The sequence below is a fragment of the Crocodylus siamensis genome, chromosome 1 (genome assembly GCF_052110815.1).
Source record: "Crocodylus siamensis isolate JL-2025a chromosome 1, ASM5211081v1, whole genome shotgun sequence".
In the NCBI taxonomy this organism is placed as follows: Eukaryota; Metazoa; Chordata; order Crocodylia; family Crocodylidae; genus Crocodylus; species Crocodylus siamensis.
This window is the reverse complement of record NC_143395.1, coordinates 71,495,273-71,512,654: the sequence shown is the minus strand read 5'-3', so window position 1 is coordinate 71,512,654 and position 17,382 is coordinate 71,495,273. Positions and strand designations below refer to the sequence as shown.

Below are 17,382 nucleotides of genomic sequence, written 5' to 3'. Positions count from 1 at the left end.
CTCACATCCCAGGCCCCTCCACCCTGGCTGGGCAAGTGGCAGCAGCACCTGCACCCCATGCACCCCTGCCCTAGGTGGGCAAGCAGTGGGCTATGCCTTGCCGCTGCTTGCCCACCTGGAGCAGGGGGGGTCCAGGATGCAAGCATAGCAGCACTGGGAGCGGGGACTCTGCCTTGCTGCTGCTTGCCCGGCCGGGGCGGGGTGAGATGCAGGCAGGACTCGCTCTGAGCAGAAGGGGGCAAATGGCATCTGGGCATAACCCCTGCTTCCAGCACTGCCGTGCTTGCATCCTGCACCCCCCACCCCTCTCTTTGAGTCTTGCTCCCAGAAGTGACCCAAGCAGGGTGTGGGGTCTGGGGCAAATCAGCCTGTGCAGGGCCCTGCCTCTGGACATGAGGATGTCAGCAGCGGATTCGATGACAGGGAGTGGGGCGCTGAGCAGCTGGAGGTGCTGGGTTCGGCAGCCAGGGGGTGGTGCTGAGCAACCAGACGTGAAGCCGCCAGCAGTGTGGGGTTGCTGCAGCCACTCTGCCTGGCTCCATGGCACCCCCCAAAGTACAGGGCATGGGGCGGTCGCCATGTTTTGCCCCCCTTAGGGACAGCCTGCCCATGGCCCCCTGTTTCAGCTGGGCAGCCTGTTCCAGCCCCAGTCCCTCCCTCGCTGTCGGGGCATTGATCTGTCCCTCCCCCCATGCCCCTTTCCTGCCCCCTTGGCCCACCACAACAGACTTACCAGCTGGAGGCAGCTGTGTCCAGCGTGGTTGAGGACTGCTGCCTGCTTAGTTTATGCCCAAATCTCCAAAGCGGCACCAAATCTTTTCTGAATTGATTCAGAGGCTTCCAATTTGATTCAGGCCTTTTAATTGGTCTCCCAATGCAGTCTGGGTTCAGAGATTTGCTCGCCGAATCGGTCTGAATCTCCTCTGAATTGAATCGGCTACCAGAGTGTCACACAGCTCTACTACGCAGTGCTGGCGTCACACATTTCCTGCACACTCTGCAGAGTGTAAGAACTACTGCTTCTCTCGAGTAACCGTTCCTTTTTTGATTTCTAGGATCACTGTCACAGCAATGTGCAACATGGACTTCAGCCGATTTCCCCTGGACACTCAGACTTGTTCATTGGAGCTGGAAAGCTGTATGTTGCACCCAAGTTCATGTCTATTACTTCTTTCTTTGCTGACTCTCCATGCTCAGGCTAAGCACTCTTTTTCAGAATAAAAAAAAGAATACATTTAAGTAGTACAGGCCAAAACTTTTGGCAGGCATGCTACAAGTTAAGTCATGCTCCCTCCCCGAGTGCCACTGTGTCCCCTCGCCTCTAGAGGCACCCCGATAGAGCTTCCACCTGGGGCACTGGAGTGGAGGCAGGGGGTCCATAGCCTCTGGCTGTGTGGAACAGAGTGGGGCCAGGATGCTGCTGGAAGAGAGGTGTCACCACCAAGAACCATGTTAATCTTTCCCTGGCCCTGCAACTGCTGCAGTGTTAGATGGTGAGTAAGCATCCAGTGCCCTGAGTTTGTCAGTGGCTGTAGGACCAGGAAAGGATTAACCTGGTGACACCTGAAACCTCCTCTCTCACCAATCCTGTCCTATCTGTGCAAAGCCCCCTCCTGACCACCATTTGAGCACCTCCCTCTTCTGAGTGCTGGGAGCTCAGATGCCACACGCGGAAGCTGCCTGTGCCACTTGTGGCACATGTGCGGTGGCTTGGTCACCAGATTGAGAGGCTTCCCTTTGACTCCATGGGCTTTGAATCTGGTTCTTATTTTTGGAGGACAGCATATGTGTGTGCATGAAATTTTAATAATAGGTTGATTCTACACCTGTTTAGGTTAATGTGTGACACCTACACATTAACCTAAAAAATGAATCAACACTGAGTGCTCCTTTATGGCTTGGTGAGGCCTACACAGCTATGTAGGGAGAATTCAGAATTTTGGCTGTGTTGATTGGCTCTGGCTGCGTGACAACAGAGAGGAGTTAATGCTGGAGGAGAAATGTAATTAAAAACGTAACAATAATATCATTATTTATAATATCATAAAACATATATTTAGAATATTGTTTAGAATAATGTTAATTAAATACTTGAACTCTGGTACTTTTTATGCTCAAAGACAGTAAGTACATTGCAAAAGATGGGCCTCATTTTGTAAGCACAACAGTATGCAAGTCATCCCAGTGAGTTCAACCTGGGTAACACAGCTCAACTCAGTGGGACTCCTCATTCAAACAAAATTATTTTCATTCTTAATCGCCTTCATTAGAATTTATGGCATGGCCTTTGCCAGACTATTCCCAAGCCTAGTAGGCTGTTGTTCTGAGCTTTTCCCAGGGTTTCAGCCTACATTTTCTTCCATTAAATTTTATCCCATTACCGCTAATTATACTCATGTATTGCAATAAATAATTCCTCATTCATACTCTTTGAATACTTACATGCTGTTATCTCTAATCACACTTGTTACCCTCAGTTACATCTTTTTGATAATGTTTTAGATAATTGCAGCTTACCCTTCCTCTAAATTTGGTCAAGTTAATTCCTATGGTTTTCCTCATAATTATGCATATATATACTTCCAGCCCTCAGTCAATTTTGCTGCTGTTCTCAGAACTCCCTCCAGTTTGTCTCCACTTTTCTGATACAGTAGGAGCCAGACATGTACCACTCTCCTTTGATTTTACCAGAGTTGTATGAAGAGAAACTATTATTTCCCAGAAATACCATGAAATAGCACTTTGTTTTGGCTGCTATAGTCCATGACATGTCAAGATTCTAGTTAATCCATTGTGCATTATCATCGCTGGTCTGTGACGAGAAGGACAGGCTTCAAAGAAGCATTAATTTTTCCCAGATGAATTAGTCTGCATTTTTCCAACCCACTCCAGTTTTGTTGTTTCCCATTCCCATTTCTAACCTTTTTAGGACTCTTTGTCTTATTACTCTGATCTCTCAGCATTTCCCTATTTTGGGCCTGAGCTTGCTCTAGCGAATCAGGATGGGGTTCTAAGGCCATTCATGAATTTTATTATCATAGTGTTTATCCAGGCATGATTACTTTTTATACTGGTCGTATAAAATAGCCGAAGCCATTTCATAGACTCATAGAATCAGAGAAAATTAGGGTTGGAAGGGGCCTCAGGAGGTCATCAAGTCCACCCCCTGCTCAGAGCAGGACCAGCCCCAACTAGATCATCCCAGCCAAGGCTCTGTCTAGCTGGATCTTAAAAATATCCAGGGATGGAGATTCTACCACCTCCCTGGATAACTTGTTCCAGTGCTTTACTATCCTCCTTGTGAGAGTTTTTCCTAATATTTAACCTAAACTTCCCTTGCTGCAATTTGAGACCTTTGCTCCTTGTTCTGTCGTCTGCCACCAGTGAGAACAGTCTAGCTCCATTGTCTTTTCTTTTTCTAAGATGCGTACACTGATGAAGATCTGATGCTGTATTGGAAAAATGGGAATGAATCTCTAAAAACTGATGAGAAGATTTCTTTGTCTCAGTTTTTGATACAAAAGTTCCATACTACCTCGAGACTTGCTTTCTACAGTAGCACTGGTATCAGTCTTTTAAAAACTTTTTTTTATTCTTTGTATCATGACTGTATATTAGTTCAGTTTCAAACACTAACAAGGTGAAATCTAAATGAAATTTATGTTATTTGCCTGAATAATAACCATTCTTATGGGTAGTCTATATTGTGAATGATCTGTAGGATATAGGATGTTCATGCTCACATACATGTTTATGGATTGTCTACTCTTTAAATATTGGAATTGCTGAGAAAGATAGCTGCTCTTCTACAAATTATAAAAGATGCTCTTAATGACATTTGTTTCCCCTCCCCCACAATAAAGGGTGGTACAATCGCCTGTATATAAACTTCACATTGCGGCGCCACATCTTCTTCTTCTTGCTCCAAACCTACTTCCCTGCCACTCTGATGGTCATGCTGTCCTGGGTGTCCTTCTGGATCGACCGCAGAGCAGTACCTGCCAGAGTCTCATTGGGTGAGAGGAATTTACAAAAACCATGAATATAATACACTCCTTGAATTTGAATATTTGGTGGGACAGAGAATTTGATTTTGTTGTTTAAAGGTTTTAGGAAAATAAATATCTATTCAATCTGATTATTAAATTAATTTGATGTTGATATTTTGTTTTGTTGTTCATTGTTGAATTCATTCTTTATATCATTGATAAATCCTCCTGATCTACTTTTAAAAATCAGGGCAGAAGAGGGGACAATGTTTTTTTTTTCTTTTTTAAAAGAGAAGCAAGCAGAGAAAAAAATATATCAGTGTTGTTGAGCCAGAGAATCAAGATTTCTAGCTAAAGGCTCACTCTCGCAGCCCTGAAATTTAAGGTCAAGGAAGGCAATATTTTTAGGAGGGCCTAGAACCCACAAATCCCATTTCCCAGGTGACTGCCCTATAGTCTGTCCACCAGACTATAGTTAATGTGAGGGCAAACTCCACACTTCTTGCTGAGGCTGAGACACTGTGCATCAGTCAATCCGAGATTCATTGATCCAGGGAAACAAGCAAAAGGAAGCCTGCGTCTGTAGTCTAGTGATTACAGCAGTCCCCTGGGAGAGGGGAATCCTGAGATCCACTCTGTTCCCAGAGTTATTTTGTTTTTTCTAACACAGTTTCTCTAACTCATATTCCTTGGTCAGGTTTAATTTTTAAGCATAAGTTGAATGGACTGAAGGGGCTGGTACGGATTTTGCACATAGTCCCTAAATCCTACTAGGAGTCTGTCTGCATCTGCATCTTTAACAATCTGACCATAAGAGGCTGTTTAATTCAGGACAGTTGGAGCTTCTTTTGTTTGCACTATGGTTTGTTAGAGCTACATGCAGATGCAAGCCTCTATAATGAAACAACAGAAAGCTCACTCAAGTGAAAGGAACTGCTTTTAAATGGAACTTACAAAGAATAGATCCTGATAAGAAATGATACACAAAGGATGTATTTTTAATATTTACTAGTTTAGAGTGACCTGAATAAAATCATAGATAATACTCCTTGGCTTTGCACTCAACTGCTGGATGGCTTTTTGCAAACATGTAAACACTGAGATTCATTCTAATTTTCACTATAAGCGTTTTACCTCTGTTTATTGAACCAAACAAAACATGTACATGCTTACATGCTTATCTGTCAAATATATGGGATAAGCACAATTGCTGCCATTTAAAACTTTTCAGCTCTTATTGTTACCATAGATAATTATGGGTAGAGCACATGATGCTTTTTCATCACAGCATGTCATGCAAGACATTTTCTAGATCACACATGGAGGATTTTTGCCTTTTGTGGAAACTATTTACATCAGATGCTCTTCAGCAGTTATCAAGTCATTAACTGCTTTTTGATTAGTAAGATGACAAACTGATTGTTTCAGTGAACCAAGAGTCCATATCACTAGGGGCCTTCTAAAGAGCAGAAGAATCTGACTAATTGACTCAGTAGTATGAACAACTTCCTTAACCTATAGAATAGTCCTTGTAGGCTGGGATCAAGCATCATTTCCAAATTAGGTATCCAGGAGTTAAAGAATATCCCAATGGAAGGAGTAGCTGTCCCATCACATTTGAAATCCTGCCTGGCCAGTGTGCACAAGAATGCAATTTAATGGACCAGTCCTGTATTGGCAAGCAGCTAGACAGTACATTATTTCTATCATCTATGGCAGTGATTTGCAACCTTTCCTGGACTTGAGACACTGCCCACTGGATTCAAGGCATCCCGGCATAACTTTTCTCAATTGAGCAGCAACCTGATTTCAAAACTACTTTATATATTACAAAGCTTATTTCCTTGCAGAGTGGCTAGGCAGTCCAGGTAGGGTATCATCCAGGGAGGGATAAGGCTGAGCCAGCACTTATCTGCTTACCATATCAGCTTATCTCTTTTACCCTATTTATCTCCTCAAACCTCAAGGAAACCTTCAAAGGATCTGAACACATCCCACAGTGCATCAGCACCCTGGATGTGAATCACCGGATTATGGGCTGGAGCAATGGTTCTCAACCTTTTTTGTACCAGGACCCATTTGTAAACATCAATGGCCAGTCCTGATCCAGTGCCTTTCACTCCTAACCTGCTGCCCCCAGTGTGAGGGGCAGGGGGTAAGTGGGTGTGTGGGGCATGGGGGGCCCAAGCAGCCCCTTGCAGATTGGATCTCTTCCAGCCTACAAGGGAAAAGCCATGGTTTCCCATGTTTTTCTCCTTCATAGGAGCATCCATTTCAAAGTTTGTTCATGACCCGTTCATATATTCTTGCAACCCACTTTTGGGTCACAACCCACGGGTTGAGAAATGCTGGGCTAAAGTAGAGGGTGGTATAAGCAGATCTAGAATTTTGAAAAAGGGGATGCAAATTGTATGATGCATCATAGAATCAATGAGTCAGAAGGGACCTACACAGATCATCTAGTCTGACCCCCTGCCATGGGCAGGAAGGAGCACTGGGGGTGGCAGGGGACATAAGACCCCAGCCAGGTGCCTACCAGTCTCCTCTTGAAGATCTCCAGGGAAGGTGAGAGCACCACCTCTCTGGGAAGCCCATTCCAGGCTCTGGCCACCCTTACAGTGAAGTAGTTCTTCCTAATATCTAACCTAAACCTATCCTTCCTCAGCTTGTGGCCATTGTTCCTGGTGACCCCAAGGGGGGCCCTGGTGAACAGACTTTCCCCGAGTCCCTGCTGGTGGCCCCTGACAAGGTTGTAGGCAGCCACAAGATCCCCCCTCAGTCTCCTCTTGTGGAGACTGAAGAGATTCAGGTCCCTCAGCCTCTCCTCATAGCGCTGGCCATGGAGGCCCTCAACCATACGAGTGGCCTCCTCTGGACCCTCTCCAGGTTCTCCCCGTCCTTCTTGAAGTACAGCGCCCAGAACTGGACACAGCACTCCAGCTGCAGCCTGACCAGCACCACACAGAGGGGGAGCAAGACCCCTCTGGACCTGTTAGTAACGCCCCTGTTGATGTATGACAGGGTGCAGTTGGCTCTGCCTATTGCTTCGTTGCATTGGCGACTCATATTCATCCTGGAGTCAATCCTGACTCCAAGATCCCTCTCTGCCTCTGTGCTGCCGAGAGAGTCAGCCCCTAACCTATAACCATAATGCTGGTTCCCTCTCCCCAGGTGCAGCACCCTGCACTTGTCCTTGTTGAACCGCATCCTGTTCAGATCCGCCCACTTCTTTAACCTATCTAGGTCTGCCTGGATGCGGTCCCCGCCTGCCGGTGTATTCACTTTGCCCCACAGCTTGGTGTCATCAGCAAACTTGAACAGGGTGCTCTTCACACCTTCGTCCAGGTCGCTAATGAAGATGTTGAACAGCACCGGCCCAAGGACCGAGCCCTGGGGGACTCCACTGCCCACACCCTCCCAGGTCGACATTGACACGTCCACCACCACCCCGTGGGTGTGCCCCTGGAGCCAGTTTGCCACCCATGTGACCGTGCATTCGTCAATGCCGCAGTCCCTCAGCTTGCCCACCAGAATTGGGTGGGACACTGTGTCAAAGGCCTTCTGGAAGTCCAAGAAGATGACATCGACTTCCTCCTTCCCATCTAAGCTCTATGTTACCTGGTCATACAAAGAGACCAGGTTAGTCAGGCAGCATCGGCCTGACACGAACCCATGCTGGTTACCCCTCAACATCACTTCCCCTGCAGGGCTCTCACAAATGTGGCCCTTGATAATTTTTTCAAAGACCTTCCCCAGGATATAAGTGAGGCTGACTGGCCTGTAGTTGCCAGGCTCTTCCTTTCTCCCCTTCTTGAAAATAGGGACACACTGGCCCTTTTCCAGTCCTCAGGGACTTGGCCTGAGCACCAGGAGTCCTTGAACAGCCGTGCCAATGGCTCCGCGATGACACCAGCCAATTCCCTCAGCACCCGTGGATGAAGGTCATCTGGGCCTGCTGACTTGGACACATCTAAGCCCTCCAGCTAATCCTTAACTAGGTCTGAACTAACAGTCGGGGGACTCGCATCCTTCCTGGGCATCTCTACGCTGTCACCCGAGAGCACCCCATTGTCAGCGGACAGGAACACGGAGGCAAAGAACTTGTTGAAGAGTTCTGCCTTCTCTCGCGCGTCCATCACCAACTGCCCTGCCCTGCCCTGCCCTGCCCCGCCCTGTAGGGGGTCCAATGTTACCCTGAGACTTCTTCTTGCTACCTATATACTTGAAAAAGGACTTTTTGTTATCTTTAATCCCAGAAGCTAATCTAAGCTCCAGTGCTGCTTTAGCCTTCCTCACCAAATCCCTACAAGCTCGCATCAGGGAGGTGTACTCCTCCTTTGTCCCTGCCCCCTGCTTCCACTGTTCCATCATTACAGAACAAAGGCTAGCTCAATTGTTCGAACATCAAGACTAAAAGAAGAGAGGGTTAATACCTGGGCTAGGGACAGAAGTTACATGTAAACTGGTTTAAGGCATTAGAAACTGATTTAAACCTGTAACAGAACAGAAGTTCAATGCACATAAACCAGTTTCAAAATGGCTGAAACTGGTTTAAGATAAACCTGGTTGAATGTAGTATCAGACTTAACTTATTTGAGTCAAACCAGTTTATGAAATGTCTGTCCCAATCCCCTTCCTGGTTTATGTTAAATTAGAGTCCCCCAGCATGCTTTTCAGCCCTGGGCTGGGCTGTGCTGTCTGCTCTAGCAGAGAAGGGTTGGGTGGGGGAGGAAGCAGGGACTGCCCCCACTCCCCTGGCATACCCCAGCTGGGGTCTGGGGACAGAGCAGGGGAGGTTAAATCCCCCTCCCCCTGGCTAAACTCTCCTTCATCTGAGTATAGAGCTGCACTGCCCTGCCCTGATAACCTTTATGAAAATTATTGCTGTCTGCAACTGTGGACTACAAATCCCAGAGGCATCTGGAAGCAGGAAGAGGAAGTGATGAGTAACCCTGCAGAGTCCCACTGCTGTGATTCTGTACTGCAAATCCCAAAGACCTCAGGGGTAGCTGGAAGAAGAAGAGAATGTACAGCCCATGCTGACTACATGCCAGTGAGCTGTGCTCTAGGGCCCCCTGGCTTCTGGCCTGAGTCACTGCAGGCATGTGGCTGCCTTTCCTGAATCAAAAGTGAATGCGTGTCCAGTTGTTTCTCAGTTTTTATCCCTGCAGTTTAGACTAACCTGCGAAGTCTGAATTGATTCAGCCTCAGGCTTTTTGACTGTCTGTACATAGCCCTATGGAATAAAGAGTTTAGAAGGGTTGAGGTAGATTATAATGAGCCATGAAGTCAGCTGACTCCCTCAGCACTGTCAGATTCAAAATGCTGCTGCTACTGCCAGGCGGTTGATTTTGAATTTTCAGTAGACCAGGAATCAAAGGGGGTGCAATTGCACCAGAGCACCCACCCTGGATCCACCCCTGGGGGGTGGTACAATATCTACAGACAGACACTATAGAAAATGCTTTCTTTATTAGACCTGCAATTGAATTAATTTTTTGCTGGGTCTTCCTCAGGGATAACCACGGTGCTGACCATGTCCACCATCATCACTGGTGTCAATGCCTCCATGCCCCGTGTTTCCTACATCAAAGCTGTGGACATCTACCTATGGGTCAGTTTTGTGTTCGTCTTTCTATCAGTGTTGGAATATGCAGCAGTGAACTATTTGACTACAGTGCAAGAACGGAAGGAGAGGAAGCTGAGAGAGAGGGTGAGAGATGTTTTTGTTATACTAGCTGGGTTTTTAATGGATATTTTAAAATTATATAAATGGGAACACCTTTCTGTCTGTATGTGTAATTACTGTAATTATTGTCTAGAATGCTCAAGATGAGGGTGTGGGCAGCGGAGTCCCCCAGGGCTCAGTCCTTGGGCTGGTGCTGTTCAACATCTTCATTAGTGACCTGGACAAGGGTGTGGAGGAACTGTTCAAGTTCGCTGATGACACCAAGCTGTGGGGCAAAGTGAATACACCGGCAGGCAGGGACCGCATCCAGGCAGACCTGGATAGGTTAAAGAAGTGGGTGGATCTGAACAGGATGCGGTTCAACAAGGACAAGTGCAGGGTGCTGCACCTGGGGAGAGGGAACCAGCATTATGGTTATAGGCTAGGGGCTGACCCTCTCAGCAGCACAGAGGTAGAGAGGGATCTTGGAGTCAGGATTGACTCCAGGGTGAATATGAGTTGCCAATGCAACGAAGCAATAGGCAGAGCCAACTGCACCCTGTCATACATCAACAGGGGGATCACTAACAGGTCCAGAGAGGTCTTGCTCCCCCTCTATGCGGTGCTGGTCAGGCTGCAGCTGGAGTGCTGTGTCCAGTTCTGGGCGCTGCACTTCAAGAAGGACGTGGGGAACCTGGAGAGGGTCCAGAGGAGGCCACTCATACGGTTGAGAGCCTCCGTGGCCAGCGCTATGAGGAGAGGCTGAGGGACCTGAATCTCTTCAGTCTTCGCAAAAGTAGACTGAGGGAGGCTCTTGTGGCTGCCTACAGCCTTATCAGGGGCCACCAGCAGGGACTCGGGGAAAGTCTGTTCACCAGGGCCCCCCTTGGAGTCACCAGGAACAATGGCCACAAGCTGAGGGAGGATAGGTTTAGGTTAGATATTAGGAAGAACTACTTCACTGTAAGGGTGGCCAGAGCCTGGAATAGGCTTCCCAGAGAGGTGGTGCTCTCACCTTCCCTGGAGATCTTCAAGAGGAGACTGGATAGGCACCTGGCTGGGGTCTTATGACCCCTGCCATCCCCAGTGCTCCTTCCTGCCCATGGCAGGGGGTCAGACTAGATGCTCTCTCTAAGTCCCTTCCAACTCATTGATTCATTGATTCTGTGACACTAAAGCCTTGACACCACAAAACAGGAATTAGCCTCATTGATCTTATAGAAACAGCAGTAAGAAGAAAACAAAGATTAGAAACAGGGAAGTTTTCAACTAGGGCGTTTACTAGAGACCAGACCAAAGGGGAGGTCAATAAGGGGAAAAATTAGTCTGATATTTCCCTGTGGCTAATACAATATTTTTAAAGTTACTGCTACTCTACTGTATTGAATAACTAAAAGAGTCCAAACTGAAATCAGGTACATAATAGAAACTGCATTTATTAAATCTAATAGGAGAACTGTTCCATGGTACCAGGCACTGCCAGATTACACAATGCTTTGCTGAAACTGAGATTTTTATTTTTCCCCTGAAACTATTGCCTTCTGTGTGATCATTAACCAAACTGCTGTTCTCTGGATGCTGAGGCTTGCCTGAAATCTCAGGGTCATCTTTGTTATACCTCTTGGCTCCACTGTGGTGGGGATGTTAGACTAGCCAAGGACAGGGAGAGTAGCACACCACTTATATTGCTGGTCACTTCATTGTTCTGGGAGAGATCCAGACAGAAAGAAATAGTGCCTCAGGAGGCACACAAAGTTACTACATATAAAGAAACAGTACTACGCATAATGGCTAACAAAGAATACAGCACAGTCTTTAGTGCCTCCTGTCCACACATCCAGGCTGTCACCAAGGCATGCTACTTTCCTCTCTCTGTTTCCGAAATATGAACATATTTGTTGTTTATACCTCTGTCACCTCCCACCTTTGTCACTGAAACAATCACCTCTGACTTGTCATATGATCGGACCATGACATAATTCCTTCCCAAAGCTGTCCATTTGCATTCTTCCATGTTACTCTCTGCTAAATTCTGTTACCCAGAGCAAGTACTTTTTAATTTTTTTTTACAAAAAATAAAATATCATTATATATACACACATACCAGCTTGGGAAAACTCATATAGCTCTGGCACAGAAACCTTTTTATTCTGCTATCTGAGTGATTATACATACATATAATCAAATATATAACAATTTTATATATACAAAATATACATAAAAGTAAAAAATATATGTGTGTGTGTGTAAACCTAATGATATATCTATATTATATTTTTATGTATTATTTTGTATATATAAAATTGTTATAGATTTGATTGTATGTATAATCACTTAGATAGCAGAGTAAAAAGGTTTTTGTGCCAGAGCTGTGTGAGTTTTCCCAAGCTGGTGACTCAGTAATGGCACAACTTGTTATTTATGTCACCAGACAATACTCAGTTTCTGGTGCTACAGCACTGGACTGTATCATCACGCAATAAAAGAAACCCCTTTACAATTTTATGGAAAATCAATAACCTTCCAGTGTATGGTGATGTTAATTGTGAATGCTGGCAAAAGGAAATAGAGATAAGAAGTGTAACAGCCTAATGGGGCTCTAGAAAAATCTAGGTTAGAGTCTAAGTGTAGAAATGGGCCTTTAAGAGCCTTTTGGAGTAATCTACATGTTATTAGCCAGAGCCAGAGACCCATAGGTTCCAGTCTAAATTTTTGTGCTAAGAAATGGACTCTGCCACTATGATGGTTTAAAGACAGTTACACTTTGGCTACCCCATATGTGGATGGGCTAAGGACCCTTGGGACTGGAACCATTTAAACTTTTGGCTACCTTTTTTCATTCCCTACTTTTCTGGTCAAGTGATGACTGTTCTACAAAGTACCTACAAAACACATCAGAGTTATGCCGTCCATACCCACTATCTATGCCTTTTCCTGAAGTCAAATCGTAACCTGACCTAGGAACTAAAAGGCACCTAAATCACTAGAATTTTTTGCTCTTCCTCTTGGATCCTTCAGCCATTGTTTCAAAGCAATCAATTACCGTATTTACTTAATTAGAAGACATGGTTTCCCCCACTTTTAACATGGGGGAAGGGTTTCCCCCACTTTTAACATGGGGGAAGCTCCTCGTCTTACAACTGAGCACGGGCTGGGGCAGGAACTGGAGCCCTGGCTGATGCCTGCCCCCTGCTGCCTCTGCACACCCAGCCATTCCTCCCCCACAACCCCCAGTCTCTTCCCTGTGCTTCTTCTCCCCCTCTATTTCCCTCTGCTGTAATCCCCCTGTGGAGGGGGAAGCTGGGGCAGTGGAAGGGTGATTGGGGGCAGCCTGAGGCTGTAGAGTGGCAGGCACAATGGAGAATAAGTGGGGCAGAGCAGGAAGCAGGGGGTAAATTGCCAGCCTCTCTTTCTGCATGCCCCACTGCCTCCACGCTGCCTGCCCTACCACATACCCCCTACTGCCTCCCCCACTATCTGACCCTCACTGCCTGCCCCATTACTGCCCCCCTCACCACCTCTCCCCCCCCACCTGCAGTAGTGGAGGCAGACAGATTTTCAGATGATCCTTCAATAATTAGATTTCATACATGGAAAATTATAATAAATGTATACATTTTCCACGTACAGAATCTAATTATGGGGGGAGGGGTGATCTTAAATTCAGGGGTTGGGTAAATATGATGTGCTCCATATCACCTGCCACTTACTCTTACATCTTGGCCCTGTCAGCTCAGAAGCCTGATAGGACTGAATGGGGATTACTACCGTCTTGACATACGTTGTACAGGGATTAAATATAAATCAAATATAGTTTACTTGCACATGGAGGTGAGCACATGATGCTTTTTCCTCACATCATGTCATGAAGGACATTTTCTAGATCACACATGGAGGATTTGTGCCTTTTGTGGAAATTATTTACATCAGATACTCTTCAGCAGTTATCTACCACCCCAAAATCTGAGGTTCCAGCCACATTTGCTTTCAAACCAAGTATAAAACAGGTTCTAAATGCAGATTTGTTTTTGTTTAAAATGTATTCTAAAAATAATCTCAGTATTGATACAAATCAAACCAGTTAGAATAACTGTGCTATCGTTTAGGTTGGTAGAATACCACAGTGGTTTTGGCTTCATTTGGTGAAAACGTTTGGCTACACCCAGAATAAAGAAAACAATAGTGGTTTATTTTTAGGTTAATGAATTGTCTGTAGGCATTGTTACCCATGGTTCAAGATTTTATTGCATTACTTCACAGGTTTACAGAAACAACCCCCCATGCAATATAAAAGCTGCAACCAATGAAGTGAGCTAGCATCTTGTCATGTTGGAAAACTTGCGCCAAAAATGGGCAGTTTTCATTAATAGAGAAACTTTTCAGAGCCCAACTATACTGTGCAATTCTCGAGTTAACAAGCTGTCTATAAAAAAGTATTATCTTTGCCTCATATATTTTCTTTCAGTGTTGAACTATTGTTTGTTTTGTTTTTCTTGTATCCTCAGTTTTCATGTTCTTGTGGACTACCTCATACAACTATGATGCTGGATGGAAACTACAGTGAATCTGATGCCAACAGTTTGGCAGGGTACACACGGAGCCAAATAGTAACCGAGGAAGAAAAACAAGAAAAGATCATGGTCCATTTGGCCATGAGTAATGAATCTAACTCATCAAGAAAGAGAAGGCTGGGAAGCCACGTAGGCCAGCGCATCATGCAGAACACTCATGCAATTGATAAATACTCAAGATTAATATTTCCAGGCACTTATATATTGTTTAATTTGATATACTGGTCTGTCTTTAGCTAGACATGCAGAGGCATTGACTGAAGCAGAAAACATTTGCAAGATTTTGTTTGAGGTTTTAAGTCCAATTTGAATGATAAACTAGAAAACTGATTCTCCTGTTGCACCTTTGGAGAATAAAGCACTGGATATGTCCTACAATAGGTACCTGCTCCCAAAAGCATTACAGGGAATTTGTTGTGTCATTTGCTCTACTTGACCGCTGCACTTCCCCTTGGCTTTATGATATGTCCATTTCTCACACTTGAAAACATGCAGCTTTGTCTAACCAACTGTTGCCGTAAGTGTTGTTGGAGCTAGGCAGTGCTGATGGTCCCTGACATGCAGGGGGAAGCTACTGTTGAAGAATCACCCAGCATCATTTGCTGGATGAAAGTGCAGGGTCCAATGTTTGTGGTGAGAAGTCTGTAAAGAATATGTTTTATTACAATATGGAATAAATACTTCACTTTTAAATGTCTAAGTAAAATCAGAGCTCTCTCTTCAGGAAATTGGGTTGCTGCTTCTGTGGCTTGTAAACAATGGCACTGTTTCAGGAAGCACACATTCAACAAGCCACCAGATAAAATTCACAAGTCCTTAAGCAAAGTTCCCTTTAACATCAATGGAAGCATTGTGCAATTGCTCTACAGAATCTGGCCTATATAGCCCACATGGTTTACCTGGCCATGTCCATATGGTGCAAGGCGGCACCAGGGTGAGATGTTGCTGTGTTGAGAAACACTGTCTACTCTGCACATTTCAGCTGTCGAATGAAAGGCAGTCCTCTCAGAGATGTTGCTGCCTGGCAGTGTGATCATTCCCTTGATTTTTCTCACTAAAAATGGGGAATGATGATAAAATGAAGCCAAAAAACCACTGAGTTTAGTAGCATGGACTCTGGAGCTGGTTTGTTTTGATCACAAGGAAATTTAAGTATATCTGTAAGCCAGCTGTGGCGTAAAGATGCACTGTGCCTGAGGGTTTACCACTCTGAAGTGGGTGTGAGGTTACAATTTACACCCTATGATGAGTATACAGAAATGAGGAGTTGATTCAGGAGCAGCTCTCTTCAGTTCTTCTCTTCATGGGCCAAAGCAGAGAACAGTTTTGAGACCAACTTTGACTGCCTTACAGGAGCACAAGGCCTGCCCTCAACCCTAACAGAAAAGTGCTGCCCACAGAGAAAATATAACCTAGCATGCAGAGCTCTCCTCCTTATCCTCCTGTCTTGGACTTTTGCATCAAGAGCAAAAGTTGCAATCTGGATCTTGTTGCCTCTGCAGGTGCAGCTTCATTTTAAAGACAAAGCTCCATGAACTACACCTGTGCCACTGGCTAAAAGGTGCAAATAATTCCTTATAGAAACCTGAGAGAACTATGGCATGCATCAACACATGGCATTTCATGCATCACCCAGTATTGTCTCCTCTTCCACTGCTACTAATGCTGTTAGCAACATGAAAAACTTTTTCTACACAATAGCAGGACACAGATCACCTGATTTGCTCTTTAATTTTTAAGGACATCTGCCTGCACAGTGAGCAGTGGAAATGATGCTCTTAGTTGCAGCATCTGGGTGCCAAGTTGGAACGTATTAAGGATGGGCAGACCTGCAGTGGGGTGATCCAGTATTGAAGTCAGAATCTGTTTCAGCATTATGATTAAACTAAGCAATGGACTAGTTTGCTGACAGGAAGGATTCAAGTAATGTAGATGATGTACAAGGAAGTAAATCTCTAGCAGTATTCTGCACATACCAAATGAATTGTGTTCCCATTATAAAGAAAAAAACACTACAAGCCTACTGGGCATTAACATTTTCAATTTACAATAGCAGTAATGACTTTTTCATGGTGGTCTAGTGACAAGCTAGGACGAGTTAACTAATAAGAGTTCTGTGTTGGCATAAAGGAGAAAAGATACTAATATTATGCAATAAGCCCTACAGAAACACTCCAGACATCATTACAGAAGCTACAGTTACAAATTAACCAATGCGTTTCTGAGCATTAGCATTAAAATACAATCTTAGCTATCAGATCAGGAGACTTGCTATCGTTGATCAATTCTTCTAAAGGAAGAGAGGAAAATCATTGGATTAGATTGGAGAAGTGGGAGACAAGAAACCCAGATTCTATTTGTAGCTCTGCCAGTCTACCTTTGTTATGTCGGCATGTCATTATGCCTCTCTGTGCCTCGGTATTCCCACTTGTAAAATACCTACCTCATGGGGTGTTGAGAAGCTTAATTCAGTAGTGCTTATGAAGTACCATTAAGATCTTTGAATGGGCACCCCTATGGAATTTATACTAATGAGTAGATCAGATTGGTCCACTAAATTGATCAGATTTCAACTAGCAATGTATTGGGCATCAAGATCCACTAGATAAAATGATTTAACCTTCACCAGCCATTTAGACATGTGGAAATAATGCCTTTGGCTGTAACTCCACTGATTTTAGGAGTGTTTCATAAGGGATAAATGAATGCTGTGACTGGATAATGCTATTGGATAGTGCTGTGAAAATAAATGTCTTGGCTTTACTTCACCATTTATTTTATTAAATGTGTATTCTTCCCCTGAGAACTTGCGTGGTGGCAAGAGACAGTCGTTCAGTTACTATGTTCTACTGCACTAACATTTTCTCTTACTTATATGCTATCTAATACATTCTTTCTAAAAAGCTAACTTTATCTTATTTAATATGTATCTGCATAAGAGCAATGGAGACATCTGTCTGCTGTGACATATTTATGCTTATTTTATCAAGGACAGTTTTGTAGCCCAGCTCATCAGCAAGGAGAGAGTTTGCCCGTTAGGGAAAATTTTTTGAATTCTGCTATGTTCTTATTTGATATTTGCAATGATTACTTGAAACAATGGATGTAAGTAAATCATTGTGTCACTGTGTCAATTACTGACATACATTTACAT

The 17,382-nt window shown here is 44.6% G+C and overlaps 1 protein-coding gene across 1 annotated transcript in view; it reads left to right on the top strand.

Moving 5' to 3' along the window:
* LOC149872918 (gamma-aminobutyric acid receptor subunit rho-2) overlaps positions 1-15,965 on the top strand; it is an 82,914-nt gene extending 66,949 nt beyond the window's left edge. The window contains exons 5-9 of the mRNA XM_090036562.1: positions 1,056-1,138; positions 3,424-3,564; positions 3,864-4,016; positions 9,506-9,702; positions 14,163-15,965. Of these exons, the coding sequence (XP_089892688.1) occupies positions 1,056-1,138; positions 3,424-3,564; positions 3,864-4,016; positions 9,506-9,702; positions 14,163-14,468 (880 nt within the window). The 3' untranslated portion in view covers positions 14,469-15,965. The remainder of the gene's footprint in view (positions 1-1,055; positions 1,139-3,423; positions 3,565-3,863; positions 4,017-9,505; positions 9,703-14,162) is intronic.
* The last annotated feature ends 1,417 nt before the right edge of the window (positions 15,966-17,382 follow it).